A 16,923-nucleotide genomic window follows, 5' to 3' on the forward strand; every position below is an offset into this window, starting at 1 on the left:
TATTCTTGAGTATGAGTTATGTACTGGAGAGTAAAATGTGTAATCTTTATCAAATGGGTGTAGGGTTCTCCAGGTGTCTATTAGGGATATTTCTTGTAGAAGTTGTTTTAGAAATTTCGGAGAAGTCGATGTTGGGTTAGTTGTGTGTTGTGAACGGTCAAGGCGTGGGTCAAGTACCAGGTTGAAGTCCCCCATAACAACAATAGTACCTTGAGCATGTAAAGTCAACAATTCAAACACTTTAGTAAAAAATTGTTTAGTCCCTGTAGGTGGCGCATATAGGTTAAGGAATGTTACCGGATTGCCCATTATTGTGCCATTTAACAGTATATATCGGCTTTCAGTATCCATTACAGAGTTTGTAAGTATAAATTGAACATGCGGGCGAAAGGCTATAGCTACTCCTCTAGATTTAGTATGATAGGTCGTAGCGTATATTTGCTGGTAGTATCTGTGAATGTAGGGGGGTGGGCCCTTATCACACCAGTGAGTTTCTTGCAGTGCCACTATGTCTGCTTGTATCTTATGAAAGTATTGGCCTGCCATTCTCCGTTTTACAGGAGAATTTAGCCCTTTAGTGTTATGGGATATAAATTTTAGTTTCATGGTTTTTACCTAGGGGAGATTGTTCTAAAAAAAAATAAGCTGGGTGGTAATCCCAGTTGAACAGTTGGAAGAGTTGTTTTGTACATACATGTGCGTAAGGTCGATCAGGACTAAAGTTATATTGCATCATGTTACCCATGTCTATCAGATATAAACTTGACTTATATAAACCAACATAAAAATGACCTCTAGAGTTGTAGGAGGTCGTAACCATAAAGAAAAACAAAAATATAACCATAATAAACCAGCAAAGTGTATATAATAAGATATGCATTATTTGTATAGGAGAAATTCCTGTCCTGAGGTATTTTTCCTCAGGAGGATCTGTAGCTTTCTTTCAAAAGAGCGAGGTATTTGGAGAGGGTGATCCTTGCGGGGGTAGGGTGAGGCGCTTTGTAAGGGAAACGGGTCCGTGTCCTGCTCCGTATCCAACCTCACTGACATATCCAAAGAGTCGGCCCGGTTTCATAACCGGATGGTTGTAGGGAGATATAAGGCAATGGCGAGGTAAGTCTCGTGTAGAGGGTTTGGCCGTGCCATCATCCTGGAGTTTGAGAGCGATGTTTAGGGGACCCCAGTTGTTGTGAGGCTTTGTTAGTTGCGGTGCGTTTCGTTGCTACTTTTTCCCATATAGGCTGTAGCGGAGTCGTTGTGGTTTTGGCTAGTTTGGGAGGTGATGGCGAGTCAATTAGTCCCATTTTAGCTAGGAAAGCTTCGCCATCTGTGGGATCTGTGAGGGTGTGTAGGACCCCGTTTTTGACCACTGTTAGGCGGAATGGGAATCCCCATCGATATTTGTATCCTGCTTTGGTTAAAGAGCTTGTAATCGGGCGGAGATCCCTACGTTTCTGCAGGGTAATAGGAGATAAATCCTGGTACATTTGGATAGATTCTCCATCAATCTCTACTGCCTCGTGGGTTCTAGCGGATCTTAATAAATCCTCTTTGGTTTCAAAATAGTGCAGCCATACCACTACGTCTCTAGGAGGTTCTCCATGTTGCGGCTTCGGCCTTAATGATCTATGGACTCTATCTATGAGTAGTAATTCTGTGGCATATTCTGGCAGGAGTTTAGTGAATAGTAAGTCTAATAGTTTGCGTAAGTCTGTGTAGGATTCAGGCACATTTCTAATCCTAATGTTATTTCGGCGAGACCGGTTCTCTAGGTCTTCCGTATGTTCAGAAAGAGCATGTACTGACCTTTCTAGCGATGCCACTTGTTGTTGTAGAGAGTTATGTGCTGTGGTGAAATCATCATGTTTAGCTTCCAAAAGGTCAGTGCGCGTTCCCAGGGAAGTAATTTCTTTTGTTATATCTGAGATTGCTGACTTCAATTCAGCTTGGAATGTGTTAGTAATTTTTTGTAAGAGCTTGTCCAGGCTGTTATCCAGGTCAGACTTCGTTAGGCAGATGTTGTGGTCTTCCCGTGTAGTGTGAGGAGGGGACTCGCCGCCATCTTGGGCTTTCTGCGTGTCCTGTTGTTGCCGTTTGAAAAAGTTTCCTGCTTTGCGCTGAGAGCGAGATTTGGATGTTGCCATCTCTGTATAGTATGCAGGGGTTGTAGTCTGCCGGCTCTTGTGGAAAAAGCGCTGTCTAAATAAGCAAAATTATCGCTTCTGTGAGGTGTGGATCGGGAGCTCAAGGAACTCGCGTCTTCACATACGTGCGGTCAGCTCCGCCCCCATCAGTTTTTTTTTTAATCATGACAGAATCCGTTTAATGAATCCTCTCTGTGGAATAAGGGCTCTGGCACACGGGGAGATTAGTCACCCGCAACAAATGGTGCGGGCGATTATTCTCCCCGAATTGCCATCCCACCGGCGAAAATGTAAATCGCCGGTGGGATGGCATACGCAGCGCTTCGATTTCAATGAAATCGCGGAAATTTCCTCTCGAGGCAACTTCTGCGATTTTGCCTCGAGAGGACACACTCAGGGAGTTTGCCATCCCACCAGCAACTAATCTCCCCGTGTGGCCAGAGCCCTAAAAAGACCAAACCCCATAAACACCCCTGAGTGTTTTTGAGTAAATATTGGGAGCAAATATTTAACAAACAAAAAAACAAACAAAGAACACAATGGGTAAATGAGAAATGTGACAAGAGCAATAGAACTGAGCAGAAAAGCATCAAGTGATGCTTGGTACATCAGTAAGTGTAACTGTTGTTGTATGGCCTCCACCCAGACAGAACAGCAGGGGATTCATATTAACGTTACATTAGGCTAAGCAGCTTTAAATGGTAAGCAGTTTTCTCCATACAAAACATATTTGCAATTTATTGTCATTAACAAGACCATTTTTTTAATTATATACCTAGCTGTGTAGGCCCTATATGCCTGAACAACTCTCCAAAGGTTGGAACATTGTAACACAATCAAATGATAATGCACACTCCTACTTGTCACTTGCATATCACGCTGATTGGCTACATCATGTTTAATGTTAACTAATTGGATCAAGGACAATCAAATGACCATGCACACAGCCAGGGTGACCCCATCTAGAGGGGAGGAAGTCATCCACAGATCTTCAAAAAAAAGCTACATAACAAGATATATAACTGTGCATTTTTCAAAAACTGACAGTATATTATAAATATGATTTATACGAAAAAAACCCCCGAATATTTAAGGGTAAGTTTAGCAAAGTTGAAATCCCCTTTAAGGGTTTGGATTTGGTTTGGCTGAATTTTAAAGATTTGTCCAAATCCAAAACAGCATTTACCTGAATCCTGGATTCCTAATTAAAAAAAAAAAATAAAAAAATATATAATGTCCTTTGTTAATTCTAGCTAAGATTTAAACTTCTCTTGCGCTATGAATATTGTCTTTTTATTGACAAGAGCCTTAAGAAATAAAAGAACTGGACAAAATATTTGCATGAATACTGTGTAAAAGTCAGAAGCAGTGGAAATCTGCACGGAACTCACAAAGGAAAGGTTATCTATATAAATGCAAAGAGGTAAATCACTCAACAGTTTTGTCAGTGCTTTTCTAGTAAATTGTAGTGCCATAAAATAGGCTGTTGAAGGTCAAGTAGGGAGCTGGCAAAGAGAGACTTAATTAAGCAAATGTTCCCATATTCAGCAAAATAAAATCTGTGAAAGGTTTTTTTTTCCTTCTTCACTTCAGAGTGGGTGGCAAAGGGGTAATGGCACGTGTAACTGCTCCACTGGGCAAAGATTCCTATCCAGAGATCCACAAGCTGAAAATTCCTGCTTAAGAGTAAGGGCAATGAGTTACAGAGCATTTCTACTGCTCTCCGGAAAAACCACAGAGATCAGAAGACTTTAAAGAACTGACAGATGCTTCCCAGGCTGCTGAAAGGGAACTGTGCTTCCGATGAAACTCTGTGCCCTGCATGAGTCTAATCTCAGATGTATACAATTTTTTATATGGGTACCAAGGTATGTTTTAATGGCAGAGTCATTTAGATTACATCAAGTTACTGTGACATCTGGTCGCTATGTTGGTCATGATTATGTGGATGTTGAGGTCATTGACTGTAGCAACTAGGCAATGGAAAATGGACAGCAGAAAACATGAACAGGGAAGTTATTGATAATATAGCAATCAGTTTCTGTTTCCTCGTGGTAGTAAAAATATGTTGCATAGTGCAGAGAATGAATGATCTGAAAGCTATGGGGCATTCCAGGTGACACCCTTGTCCTGCCCAGCTACCTCCCTCTCTGGATGTAGCTCCACCGAAAGCAACCAATGCTGTATTTAGCTAGGTGCGACTCTTTACTCTCTATTCTAACACCTAGAATGTTGGACAAGGAGCAAAACACTATTTTTATACAGAAGTAATTTGAGTTTAGAAATTATTGCACTCATTTACTAAGCAAGGGGCAAGACACAAGGTCTGTTTTTGGGTTACTATGCACGTTGCTTAAGGCTTTCTAAATGCAACCTACTATTACATAATTTAAAAACCCATCTTTTTTCAAAGGCTAATAATTATTTGGAAGGCATGATCCCCCTTTCAAAATGATCTAACACAAGGATATAAAACATTGTCTATTTAGAGCAATTTTAGTTCAGCATGAAAAGGAAAGTAGAATGAGTCTCTGCCAAACTAGCCAGACATTGCCTCATGAGTGCCTCCCCAACAGATTGTTCTTGTTGCTCAACATCTGATATATAGTCAAAGTTCAGAATGCACTCTAAAAAAATTCCCATTTCCTCTGTGTAGATGAGTGTCTCACTGGAAATGAAAGTGCTGCAGTCCCAAGTGCTAGATGACAGGTTTGGCCAGTTTGGCTATTCACGTGGGTCACCATGATCAGTCTGGGTGCTCAGTCTTTTCGGCCAAAAATATGAATACACATGAAGAACAGATATACTGTACTTACTATTACTATAATAACCAAACATATGAAAGAGGCAACATTGTTCAATAAGGGTGGTGGAGTTCTGTGCCTACTTTATCTAGATATGGAAAGGGAAATCTGTACATCAGTGAAATCACCCTCTAAGGCCAAACTGCTCACCCTCTCACCTAGCCATAGTCATTAGTTATCCTGTATTAACCACAAGTCTAAGGCTAATGCCACACGAGGCGTAGGGTGGGAAAGCGCTTGATGAAAATTCCACCTTACGCCTCCTACTTGTGCCTGCACCCGAATGAATGAGATACGCTCGGGTGCAGGCACATGTAACCAATATACGCATGAAAACGCAAGATAATGCAAAGTCTCGCGTTTTCATGCATATAACGGCTACATGTGCCTGCACCCGAGCGTATCTCATTCATTCTGGTGCAGGCACATGTAGGAGGCGTAGGGCAGAATTTTCAGCAAGCGCTTTTACGCTTGCCGAAAATATCCGCCCTACGCCTCATCTGGCATTAGCCTAACTCTTTGACATGGCCAATGAGCACATCATGCGGCTGCACTCAGTGTCCTTTATACTCTCAACCCCAGTTTCAATGGCTAACCTAATGGCAAACTGGAATAGAGAGAGAAAAATTAAGAGTAGTTACAAACTGGCAGTTACAAAAAAAAACAATTTTTGCTGCATGTTGAGTGTAAATAAACAAGACTCCCCAAGGTTGGGTTCAGAGTTTACTGAAATTATGTCCAAGGAAATACTGTGCATTTGCCAGCTTCCATTTTATCAGGAGGGAAAATGAGAGCTTTATATTCAGCTGTAGCAGTTGGCTCATGACTGAAAGGATTCAGGCTTCTTTGCACAGGGATTAAGCCTTTCTCTACACTAGTAGTGGGATTCTGTGGATCAATATACATTTCCATAAAGTTCTTCTCCTATGAGAGAATGATGTTTCTTTGTATTGTTTCTTTTTTCAGATATAAGAATTGCATGACCAGACTGCACCTTCGCTCCAACATCAAAGCATTAGCAGGGCCAAACTTGCAGGCTGCCAGCTGTGGATACCTTGCGACCTCTGCTTGGTCACAGCTTTCCTTCCCCTGGTTGTAACTATGCATTTCAATGTTCCCTTAGATCTGAATCTGCACCACTAAAATCAAATATCCATTTTACGACAAAATCTGCTCATTTGTATCTGCATCAAAATCAATTTTCTGAGGCAAAATGAAATTCTGCCTTTATCTTACCTGCAGTCATCAGAACCCTCGGATATGTTTCCCTGTATTTCTAGACTCTTATTTTATATTCAGGGTAGCGCTGGCTTTATCTGAAGATTCTGAATTTCCTCGCTCTCTTAATCTCTACAATCTCTGGTGGGAAACCTTTCTAGGAATATTAAACAAGGAAAGATTTAAAGCAGATGAAAATGGTTCTGCATAGATTTTGTGTAAAGTAAATTGTTATAGTAAATATTACACTCTATTTCTAGGTTTTGCCTGTTTATTAATGTATAGTGTGTTTTATTTACTGAAACATCACACTGTACAAACTTGCTCTCTGTGAACTGGAGCTAAGGGAAAGTAACCAGTTATACACTCCTATGAAACTGCATTTAGCGCCACATTTAGGGCTCATATACACCCACAAGTCCTGGTTGTGTGACTTTTTTTTTACAGTAGCACCGTTATATTGACGCGACTGTGTCCATTTTGACCCGACCGCACCTACCTTGATGCGCGACAAATTTGTTTAAAATGAATTTTCACAAAAGTTTCACAAAACAATTCACCAATGGTGAAATGCGGAAATTCGCTGCAAATCTATGTCTGGTGAAACAATTTGCTCATCACTAGTGGTGGTAGCTGCAGGGTTCTCCTGCCTCAATAGGCACAGCCTTGATTCGTAATGAAAGGCAGGACTGGGCAGCACTGAGCACAACTATATGGAAGTGGAAGGAGCGCATTTTGAAGCAAATACTTTTAATGAAAGGCATTTAAAATGCAACTCACTCTGGGAAAAAGTGCAACTGCACTTGTGGATGTAAATGAGCCCTATTATATATGACCTTAGTCTTTCAATGGCACACTGATACTCACAGCATCCATAATGTTTTTAGCAACTAGTTCATTTGACACGTCAGTTGCTTGTGTAGGTACAATGTGCTGGCAGAACCCTGGAGTTAGCCCCAGCTCAAGGCAGGTATTAATTCCTTGTGTTCCATTGGGCCATGTACCTTGTGCTGCACTCACTGGAGCAGGCAAATAACCCTTGCTAACAGTGTTCAACAATGTGCATTTAAGTGTCAGTAGTAGCTTGCATTTGTTAATGAATCTTATTGTACAATTTTAACCATACTGTTGATGGCCATATTGAGCTGATCTGATTGATCTGACGCATACCATGAACAATTGATTTTATTAACATGAATGCACAGCCCCATCACATTCCTGGTTGCTAGTGACTCCAACTCCATATAGGTGCCAATGTAATGCACTGGTCAACCAGGGTTCCCTATTTGGTGTTCAGGGTCAACCGTTTAATGCATTTATTTTTGGGCACTAATACAAAGGAAGATGGTCAGCCATGAGTGTTGGAAATTTTCTAACTGTAAGAACTGGATGCCACAAGGGGTCAGTCTTTGGGATGCATTCTCCACTCCCCCAAAGGAAAAAAAAATCATTTAAACACCCCTGGAGTGCATAGTCAGCTGTCAGCTCTGCAGCCATGTTGTGCAGGTGGCAGGTCACCACCTTTGCCCTCTGCATTGGACAAGTGTAGTATGTGCCAACAGTTATATGGTGGCTGTCCTGCCATGTGACATGTATAAAAATGTATCCATTGTATTGATAGCATCGCTATCCCTTTAGCCTTAGTAAAACCAACCGGTTCATCAGAACCAATGGACATCAGTTGAATGTTGAACATCAGTAATCATGGGAGCACTACCTATCATTCATACCCTATGATAAGGCACATTGTCCTACAATCAGCCACACAAGTGCGATCATCTGAAATAACATAAATGGCAAAAATTCCGAACACATTATTCTTATAAACCCCGATGGGATATAGAAATCATTGTATAACAAGTTACACAGACAAAGCTCCAGAAAGTATGTATTTGGCTGACTAGGCAGCGCTGTAGGAAACCTGACAGTACCCTAAAAGTCCCCATGAAGTTCGACCAAACTGCCCAAGTCAATCCCAACCCCACAGGGATCGCAAGCGTCCCGGGCAGGGCAAAGCGAGCGAGAGATGATAGATAGCCGCTAATCGCATCCATTCGATACGCTCCATGAGCTGAGGGAGCTGAGGCATTGCGCGGAGCAGATACAGGGCTCCATTCCGTGCCAATAGGCGGGAGAGGCGCAATAAGTGCCGGGGACTCTGCCGCTGGTGTGACGGTGACGTCAGGAGCTCAGGGCACAGCCCCACTGGGATTGGCTGCTCGGCTGAGCGCTGACAGGCAGCAATTAGCAGTCGTGCCCGGAGCCCGGGAGTCCCATCACACAGGGGCAGGGAGTGAGCGCCACTCTATGCAGGGACACCCAGCGCCTCACTGCAGCCCCTGCTCGCTGCCCGTCACAGCCTCCCTCCCTGCTGCTTTTGTTGCACAAACTTAGCTTGGAAGTACTGACTAGTAGCCCCTGCCTCTGGGTGCCGCATGGAGTGCACATCGATTACCATGTGATTGACATACTAAGTGTTACGGAATTCATTGTGGCTTTCCTACCTGACTCACCTGCTTACTTTCCCATGGGCTACAAACCTACCAAGTGCTTTTACTTTGCCTCTCAGGTGTAGTAGCGATGGCTGCCTCCCTTATGCCGGCTGCATGCCCCTCGGGCAGAGGCAGGAGCTTGCGGGGCACGGCGCACATTGCATATGCAAGGGAGTGAATGGCTGCTGGCATAGGTGGTGCCGGTGTGCGATGATTTGAAGCGGACGGATGATGCTCACGATCGCACACACACAGACTGTACTCACACACCCGTGTGGCTGCTGATGGATGTGCCCGGAGTGCTGTCCGGCTGGATCGCTGATCGCTCGGGGTCTCCTTCCTGGAGTGAGGTGCAGCCCTGGTGGGACATTAAAGGGAGTGCTGTTTAGACACTATGAGCTCATATGTAAGGTGTGCTTAGGGGGGATTGAGAGTCTCTCTCAGGATTGTAGCATTGCTTTTGGACAGAACAAAAACCCAATCCTGTCGCACAGTTCATCGCCATGAGGGGATAAAGCACGTTTCTGTCGCTCAGGGAGCAGGATATCTCACACCCAACTATGGCTTGTGATAATTCATCCGATCAGTCTGCCCCGGCAAGGAAAAACCCCAGCCTGTTGGAGATAGGGGCACTGTGCCTGGACTCAGAGATCATTTTCGGATTTACCAGTCATCTCTTGAGGAGAAGAGGCAAGGTAAGTAAACTCCGCGCATATAGCGCAGACCTGGGAGCGTTACACTTCATAGAGTGTATAAATCTAGGGAGCTGCTGGGATTATCTGGGTGTGGACGTGGGTGCGTGGCAAATTGTTGCAGTTCCTGCTGGATCCAGCTACAGGGACAGCGGCACTGCTGGACTCAGCTCCAGGGACAGCAGCCCTATGGATTCAGTACCAGGGACAGCAGCCCTATGGATTCAGTACCAGGGACAGCAGCCCTATGGATTCAGTACCAGGGACAGCAGCCCTATGGATTCAGTACCAGGGACAGCAGCCCTATGGATTCAGTACCAGGGACAGCAGCCCTATGGATTCAGTACCAGGGACAGCAGCCCTATGGATTCAGTACCAGGGACAGCAGCCCTATGGATTCAGTACCAGGAACAGTAGCCCTATTGGATTCAGTACCAGGGACAGCAGCCCTGTTGGACTCAGCAGGAAGCCCCGGCTACTGGCCCATTTTACATTAAGCATTGAAGTGATATGTAAGTTGGCAGGGGCAGGTAGATCACCTGGAAGAGGTGTACTTATCCTAATCATTCTGGAGTGAGGAGCTACTGTACTAAGACTGTTTAGGCTCTTATTGCAAGGGTTAACACTATTACCTCTCTGAGACCCATACAATATTTGCCACGCACTAAATTTGAGTCTGACTTTTTGCCTAATTAAACAATATTATTTGTAAGATTAAAACAGCAACCTCAAAATTCTTCCCCTAATTGACGCATTTATAGCTCTCCCAGTTATCTCTCACCCACTGCTCATGCACTCTGATACATATTATTATAGGGGCATGGTGGGTACAATATAAATATATATATATATATGGCAAAGTAAGTAGAACATGTTAAGGCAAGTAGCTAAATAGGAAACCTCAGCTTTAGTGTAGAACTCTACGTTGCATTCTGATTTGATCAGAGGAGTCAGAGCCATTACTCAAGGCCATGAATTATTTAAGTAAGTTAGTGCAGCCTGGAAGGCTAAGGTGGTGAGAAGCGGGGCGGCCACAGCAGTCTCCAACGGGAGGTCTGTGCCTCTGCCATCCCTTGGAGTAATCGCTTCCCTGCCACTTATTAATAAAGAGGAATTTGTAACTCTGAGAAGTCTATAGGGACTTGCCCCGGGGGTTTATCCCCAATCATCAATCAGCACAAAGCTCTCTCTGAACTTTCTCTAGAGCCACCTTGGGGAAAAGGAAGAAAGCCAAACACTCATTTACATTGCAGTCAGACGAAGTGTGGAGGAACTATTGTGCACAGAGAGTTGTTTGTATAAGATGCACATAAATCCTCTTTGATCATACACCTCTCTTCTGTAACGGTGATAACTGTTAAATGCGAATCGGCTCCAGTATCTCACAAATGAAGAGATAAGCGTTTGAGAGAGTTTTTGTATCAGTCGCTTCATATGATTTATGCGTGTACGAATGCTGCTGCTTTTAAGGGACTGTATGGATTCAGCAGTTACCTATAGCGGAACCCTTTACTATACCCCTAGCCTGCAGTTCGGTATTTGTCCCCTTGGGGCGCAACCCGCCACCCAAGCGCTGCTGCCTTTAGCATGCCCTCTGCAGAACAAGTACATGGGACTACACACCCTCTAGGGGGTCTGACTTGGTATTTCAACTTTTCCCTCTCCCTGCCTGCTTCAGGATGCTCCCACCTTAGCTGCGATGGATGCCTAGGGATTCTCAATCTCCCTTTTGTAGCTCAGATTACTAAATGTCACCCAGCATACTCCTAAAATACGCAATAACCCCGCCCCCAAACTATTAACAATAACAGAGATCCTAATGATAATCATACCTGGGTAAGGACTGGACAGAACCCCAATTAAGTTCCTGCTTTCGGGGCTCATGTAAAAGCTGCACAGAATGAAACATCCCTAGAAATCGCGCAGGTTTATTTACAGAGGGGCTCCCAGGGGAGGGCAGCCTTAGAGGGCTCAACAGACCATGTAATGTGTGAAGCCATTATTGTCGCACCGAGATGAATTAAACCTGTAGGGACCACACCACTTGAATGCTTTGTATTGACTGTATGTAGGAAAATGCACAGGCAAGCTGTTCTGTATGCCAGATCGTTAAATTCGCCTACTGCCAAAGAGATGGCAGCAAGTGGGTTAATAAGACAATGTTTGAGAAATGCACCCACACACCCACGCACACGCACAGGTTAAGATGACTGACGTGCATGCCGGGAATTCGAGGAAAGAAGTGAGATCATTAAAAAGAGACATTTTTTTATAACGATACATAGATCTGAAAAATATCCACTTCTTGAATAATTCATTGGGTTTGAGTGAGAGAAAAGTGGAATTAGAAAGTGTACTGTGGAAAAGGCTGTCCTCCCTGGGGTTAGACTTCACACTGTCATCTTGGCTTAGCGTTAGATTGGATCAGTGGAGCATGAGGGGAATAAGGCAAAGGCAGCGGGGCAGACTTTCATTCGGACACTAGATGGCGCTAATGCACCAAACACTGCGGCCTTCATCCCTGTGGCTGCTGCTAGATTGCACTTACTTTTAAAATGCCAAGTAGTACGGAGAGAAATACCTATTTGTTTAAATTAATTAGTATCTTTTAAAATATCCTCAGATGAAGCATAATGAAACATTCTGTATCAAATAAGGAATTCTGCCATCATTCTAGTGAATGTGTGAAATACAGATTTTGATTTAATTGTATTGCATCTTGTTCTTACCTTCAGGTTGGTTCTTCTTGCTAGGCATAAACCCTGTGAAACATTATTTTCTGACCTTAAACAGCCACAGCTAACTTGCACCAGTCATTTGGGCATCTGGCTCTTGTTTCAAGCAAGATGCTTTACAGAATAAATATTGTGACTGCTGAATTATACAGTAGTGCTTTAACTTTAAAAATTGCAGTTAACATCTTCATTGTACCAACAGCAGCAAGTTGGAATTTGCTGTCAGAAATGCCATTTATCCTAGAAGTGCTAAGAACATTGTAAAATTAACAGATGGCAATGCTTCTATAGATTGGCAGAAATCATATTTAATGCATTATTTTTCAGTAGAACAAAGAAAACTAGCTTTTATCTTGCAATAAAGGAAGCAAGGAGACTTACAGAGTCTAAAAGCCATCTACCATGTAACATTTAAATGTTAAAAAGTAAGTAGAAAAACATTTATAAGAAATATATTTAATCCCTGCCTGCCAGAGACCCCAGTGTAATTTGCTACCTTCCCTAGAGAGAGAAAGAATAAGCTGCACATACTGTGTCCTATTCAAGCAGTCAGGTACCTCCAGCCCCTGCCATATGCTTGGAAATCGGCTATGGATAAAGTGATAAAGCTCATGCTGAGTTCAGCGTGTGGGGGTGTGGCTTCTCTTCTCTTCTTGTTCTCAAGACAAAACCGATATGATGCTAGTCTTGTTATACAGAATGCACAAAAAGGACTTATTCACAATGGATGTAGACATGCCATGGCAAACAGAGAAAGACTGTTATACATGGCAGCTTTCTGGCAGCATAGAATGGCATACTCACTAGATTTTGTAGTTAATATAGTCTGGCCAACTGGAATCTGGTATATTTGTATCATCTCAGTCTCCATTGGAAATCTAAATCCAGGGGAAGAAGCCAAACTTTGCTTTAAAAAGTTAATTTTCATGGATTACCTTCTAGGATGATGCCCTGCATATTAAATGAAAGTCAGCGAAGGTTTTGTTGATGACCCAACTACAGACTGGTTTTGCCCTTATTGGGTTTTCTGTTCTGCATATGTGAAGGCAGAGAATTGGTTTCACACAAACAGCATATTTGCAGTGAGCAGTACCCCCTGCCTAATCTGTATGCAAAACAGTAGGAATCCTGGGAAGGAAGCCAAGTTTTCTTCTAGTTTATTTCTGGCTTTAGGGTGAAGCTCACCAACTGGGTTTTAAAGCACAGCCAGGGTATGTGCAGATCAGATCCTAGCTACCTTGTAAAATCCAGGCTTGAACCTAGAAGGAATTTCATGCAATTAAAGATTTTAAAGCAAAACATGGCTACTTTTTCAGGATTATGGTTCTTTCATACAAATAATTTAGTGCTTTCCTCACTACAACTACTGCGCTGCACTTGTGAACCCCAACACGACCACGTGGAATCAGACATGCAAATGCATTATACTAAGATGGCCATAGTGTGATGTATGGTCAAACAGTGAAGAAGTGCAGCCAAAAAAAATCACAGTTGTGCTTTAAAATGACAGTTTGCAAAGCTCCGTACCCTTGCCTGTCTGTAGGCCTTTTTTGCCCCACGTAAATTTCAGCAGCAGTGGAGGTAGCTGTGACAGCCTATGTATATACTGAAGATATGTTGCCACCACAGGGCAAATTGCAGGGCCTTTCACCATAGGTTTTCCCCTATTATATGCATTATATGGCCTGCATTCGTTTTAAATTGACTTCCGCTGCTGACTACCTGATATGGGTCTGAAAAAGTCATGTGCAAGCACTATAAGTATCACCTCTCTCTGCTCACACAGTTGTCTTAACTTTCTTTTGGTTCTTCTATGTATTATCTATTAAAAATACACTCCCATTTATTAACAAATGTTGTTTAAGCCCTTTGTAGACACTTATTGTCTTTTAGATATTTTTTAGATATTATCTTTTTAAATATTTTCACCATATGCTGAAACCAGAGATGTCCAACCAGCAAAGGGACAGGGCAGGCGTTTCTGTATCACCACAGGCCCAATATGTCTAACTCTGGCCCTTTGCTATTATTTACAGTTGGCAGTGCTGGCACCTACATTAAGCTGGTTTGTTTAACTTCAGTTCAGTAGTGCACAGGGCAAATGAAAATAAGGATCCCTGATGTATTAAAATGTTTAACATATTTTACCAACAGGTTGTATCCCAAGATTCCTTTACTGACTTACTCTGCAGCACCTCTAAAGTGCAACAACTATATTATGTTTCAACATTCCTCATATTCTGACTCATCATTTATCCCTTATTTCTCTACCCCCCATTGCTTCTCATTATATACGGACACTTGCTTTGCACACCTTCCTTGTACCTATTTTATATCTCCTGGTGACAGGCAGCCTTGTTAAACATTATAGACAAAATAATGCCAACAAAAATCCCATTATACATTGCAATGATTGAGTATTTTATTTTTAGAAAGAAATCTATACATAAAGTACAGCTTCTATGAAAGACCTATGTACAGCGCTTTCTGCACCAAGCCTTGATACTTTCTATTTACAGTTTTTTTGGTGACCTTTGGAGCAAGTCTAAAGGACAGAGATGTATATTGACATAAGATAAAAAGATTATTCCTTTATCTTTGACTTTTAGATTTTATCATTTTGTGACATGAAAGCACCCATGAAAGGTGCTGGCATAAAAGAGCTTTTAGGGCTCCCTCAGCAAGTATACCGGCAGAAACGCACTTTTAATTGTAACTTCCCATAAAGCCTGTAGATTCAATACAAACCAGATCCATATGGTATAGATTTTCTCTGGTAAGTGCAAGTGTTCCTAACATTTCTACATTTTATGTCTACAACAGAGACATAAAATGGTTATAACAAAAGGTGACTACATCCCCATGTGTCATATTCAGCATTTTCTCAATTTTTCACTTAAAGGAAAAGGAAAGGTAAAAACGAAGTAAGCTTTATCAGAATAAGCACTCACAGAAACGCTGTATTGAGTCCTCTGTCAAAAGAAACACAGGATTTCTTGTCTCCTTTTTTGTAAACATGTTCTTAGGGTATCTGACTTACTCTCATTCCTGGGGCCAGAGCCTGCGGAGTTCTCTCCTCTCCTGTCCCCCCCCCGCATAAGAATTCATAAAACTCGCTCCCCCCACCCTTATAAATGTGTGATCTGAGCTACCAACGGCTAGAGCTATACAGCAGGAAGCTATGAAGACCAAGCTAAAATGGCAGCTGCAATCTCAAACAAACAGAGAAAGCTTCTAGGGCTCCTTGCTCAGGTATGGTAATGCTTTCTGCAGAATAGATATAGTGTTCTAGGTGGCACTAATGTGGTGAATCTATTGGCAGTAATATGCCAAAATGACTTTCCTTCTCCTTTAATGATAAGGAAATATTTATCATAATAATGATTTACTATCTTAAATGACTGTGTAGACCAATGTTGGACTAGAGTGTCCCACTTGGGGTTGCCACCTTACTCATCCCTGTTGTGAACCTTCTGCCCCTCCTGCTACAAGTGGATCCCTTAGGAAAATAGTTAGGCCAAGCTGAGCACATGGACAGGAAACCATCTTATAAGGAGTAATTTGCAAAGTTTGCACTATTCTTTAGAAAACCATAGCAGCCAATGCCATGTTTGCTTTCAATCAGGTAGCTAATACATACTGCCTACTCATCTGTTGCTAAGGTCTTCTAAACTTGTTGCAAATTCTGCAACTTTTATTAATTCCAAATGCTCTTTGTGCTAATACTCATGTAATGAAGTAAAAGCACTAGGAGAGAGGAAATGCGTGTAATTCTTCTCACCCTAGAATGTTGGCCACTCCATAAAGTTATTTCTTTGTGTATGCTTTGGGGTATATGTGTTCTTTTCAATCTATAGGGAGTTACGTATTGCTTTTGTATATAGATGCTTGGGAGTGGTTCTCATAATTAGGTGTTCTTAGAATCTTGGATCATTATAATGGCAGCAGACACAATGTATATAATGTTTTGCCTTACAGTGCGGAAAAATGAAACATTAGGTCCCTATGATTTTGAGAGTTGATGATTAGGAAATGTAGTTTGCAACAGCAGGATGGCCAAATGTTGCCCTTGCTGCTATAGTAATTACAGTGCGTGAGGAGTGGCACTGAGTAAATTCTCAATAGCAGTTATGCAGCTGCTTCTGAGCCAATACACTTATGTGACTAAGCAACAAATTGTGCATTTATTCATGGGATAAAGTTGCTGTTGAGGAAATCTCAGAGCTTTGCAAACGTGCACACATCCAATCTTCCAGGGGATTAGCTGTGCAATCAGTTGCTCCCTGTGTTTGACATACAGACATGCTTGCACTAACTGATCATCTCAGAAAACTAACATATGTATGTGTGTGTATAGAGCAGTGGAGACAGACAGAGATGGAGGAAAGAAAACACTGCCTATCTGGGCCCCTTTGTATTACAGAGAAAGTCTGTCTCAAGGGCAGGCGCATAGGCACAGATATACATTATATGAAAGGTGGTCTCAGCTGCTGTCTGCTACAGATGCTTTGTTTTAAGAGTCATGTAATACAATCATGCTAAAATCTATCCCACCAGGAGAGCTGGAAGCTGTTGAAATGTCACGTTATCGCATGGCTAACGAGGGAATTTACTGGGCTGAATTCTGGCTTTTTGAGTGGTGGTCTTTCCTTAAATGATGAGATCAGAGAGCTTTAAGATTATTCGGGAAATGTGAAGGCAACATGAGATTTCACAAGTCATTTTGCTAAACTGCCAGTAAGGATTATTCAGAGGCAAAATGCATTGGCTCTCAGTGACACTGCATATATCTGATTTCTCCTTTTCCCCCCACTGTTATGTCTCAACTATTTTATTGG

General features: G+C 42.3%; 1 protein-coding gene across 2 annotated transcripts in view; it reads left to right on the forward strand.

Moving 5' to 3' along the window:
* Nucleotides 1–8,444: 8,444 nt before the first annotated feature.
* kif26a (kinesin family member 26A) overlaps nt 8,445–16,923 on the forward strand; it is an 89,038-nt gene continuing 80,559 nt past the window's right edge. For both annotated transcript variants that reach the window (XM_004917188.4, XM_004917189.4), the window contains exon 1: nt 8,445–9,353. In XM_004917188.4, the coding sequence (XP_004917245.2) occupies nt 9,219–9,353 (135 nt within the window). In that variant the 5' untranslated portion in view covers nt 8,445–9,218. The remainder of the gene's footprint in view (nt 9,354–16,923) is intronic.

Source organism: Xenopus tropicalis, chromosome 8, assembly GCF_000004195.4.
Source record: "Xenopus tropicalis strain Nigerian chromosome 8, UCB_Xtro_10.0, whole genome shotgun sequence".
Classification (NCBI taxonomy): Eukaryota; Metazoa; Chordata; class Amphibia; order Anura; family Pipidae; genus Xenopus; species Xenopus tropicalis.